The 1,620-nt window shown below is 45.1% G+C and overlaps 1 protein-coding gene across 1 annotated transcript in view; it reads right to left on the bottom strand.

Moving 5' to 3' along the window:
• Positions 1 to 951: 951 nt before the first annotated feature.
• The window catches only part of MYCFIDRAFT_188249 (uncharacterized protein), a gene marked incomplete at both ends in the record, with an annotated part of 2,127 nt that continues 1,458 nt past the window's right edge, over positions 952 to 1,620 (bottom strand). Inside the window, 3 exons of the mRNA XM_007928233.1 lie at positions 952 to 1,071; positions 1,126 to 1,346; positions 1,398 to 1,616. Of these exons, the coding sequence (XP_007926424.1) occupies positions 952 to 1,071; positions 1,126 to 1,346; positions 1,398 to 1,616 (560 nt within the window). The remainder of the gene's footprint in view (positions 1,072 to 1,125; positions 1,347 to 1,397; positions 1,617 to 1,620) is intronic.

The following is a 1,620-nucleotide window of genomic DNA, read 5'->3' as shown; positions in this document are numbered from 1 at the left end:
TATCCGACCTATAATCCGTATTTGCTATCAATTAATAGTCTTAGCAAACCAAGCAAGGCCGATAGGTAATTAGTCTATCTCCTCCTTAGGCGGGGCTTATCTCGAGCAAGTAGTGCTAAATAGGTCTTCGACCCGGAGCCGAGTCCTTAGAAGCTAGCTATAGCTATAGACTAGGCCCTAAGCTATAATAGTCCTAAGGGTTTGTAGCTTTTCGGGGTTAAAGCGATGCCTTTGTTAAGAGGTTTCTCTACTTGTCGTAATAGCCCCTTAAGATACTTCGGTATCGTCCGTATCGTAGGCTCTTATTATACCCTCGCTTTAGTTATAGCTATTCGTGCCTAGAGACTACCTTTAATATACCCGAACCTGTTAGATATAAAGAGATAGCCCTACCTTCGGCTCTAATAAAGGACGGAAACTAATACTACTACTACTACTAGTAGTAATAGTATAGGCTACCGAGGGTAATATAACCTATAGCAATATAGGCAGCTATGTTTAGTATAATAGGATAATAAGACGGTTGCTTAGGCTAATAACTAGAGCCCTATAATATAGGCATTATAGAAGTGTAATATAAATAATATACTATACGAGGTTAGTGCTCTATCTATAATATAGAAGGAGGCCTCTTATATAGGCTTAAAACTCAGCCTAGGTGTGTGGGGCCGGTTACTAGCTAATACTACCTTGCCTAAAATAGAAGGTGCACCCCTTTTATATAAGCTAAGGGGGTGTATAACGCGTAAGCTTAGTTACATAACAGTACGTAACCTCTTAGTAGGAGAAGGATTTTCACACTGTATTTTAGACTATAGAACAAGAGGAACATAGGCAATTAACGAAGCTATATTGAACAGCTAGCAAGGCAGTATTACGTAAGTAATCCACTGCGCTGTGCGTGATACCATCCTCTTTGTCCCTGCTGCATTCCTATTCCTACCTCATAACTCACGAAAGGTCGAAGCCCTCAAAGCCCTTCTCTTGACTTCCATTGATGGAATCAATATAGTTTGCTAAGCCACCTGCATAGTTTAGCGCCTGACGCGGCTTGCCAGGAATGTTGGTGCCCTGGAAAGGCGAGTCAGCCAAAGTCTACGACCATCTGGGACAGCATGGTCATACCATGTACCACGAGTCTACACTATCTCTGACCGTTGCAGCGTGGAGCTCATTCACAACCTTCTTCCACTCTTGCTCTGCTTGAGCCTGGGCGTTGATCTTGGTCTTGCCATCTTTAGCCATGAGCTGCATGGTCTTCAGGATCCACTCGCATTGCGGCTCTACGATCGATGGCCCGTTGCCATATGCGGTTGGAGCGTGAGGGCCATAGGTATAGAACATGTCTGGAGACGTCAGCAGGTTGTTTTTTCACATGCAATGCTGGTATAACTTGCTGGGAAACTGATTGACACACAGGCCAAGGTACGACAACGCACCCTGCTCGCCACTCCACTTCTGCTTCAGGGCCTCGCCGTCAATGCCTTTGATGTCGATTTCCATGAAGCCACCAGTAAGCGAGTCAAATCCTGTGGCCAGCGCAAGAATGTCCAGCTCATGCAATTTACCGTCGGCTGTAACGATGCCCTGAGGAACGAGCTTCTCAATTGGGGTCTCTCT

This window comes from Pseudocercospora fijiensis (genome assembly GCF_000340215.1).
Source record: "Pseudocercospora fijiensis CIRAD86 unplaced genomic scaffold MYCFIscaffold_4, whole genome shotgun sequence".
NCBI classification, from domain to species: Eukaryota; Fungi; Ascomycota; class Dothideomycetes; order Mycosphaerellales; family Mycosphaerellaceae; genus Pseudocercospora; species Pseudocercospora fijiensis.
The sequence above is the reverse complement of the archived record's forward strand: the minus strand, read 5'-3'. Positions and strand labels throughout refer to the sequence as shown.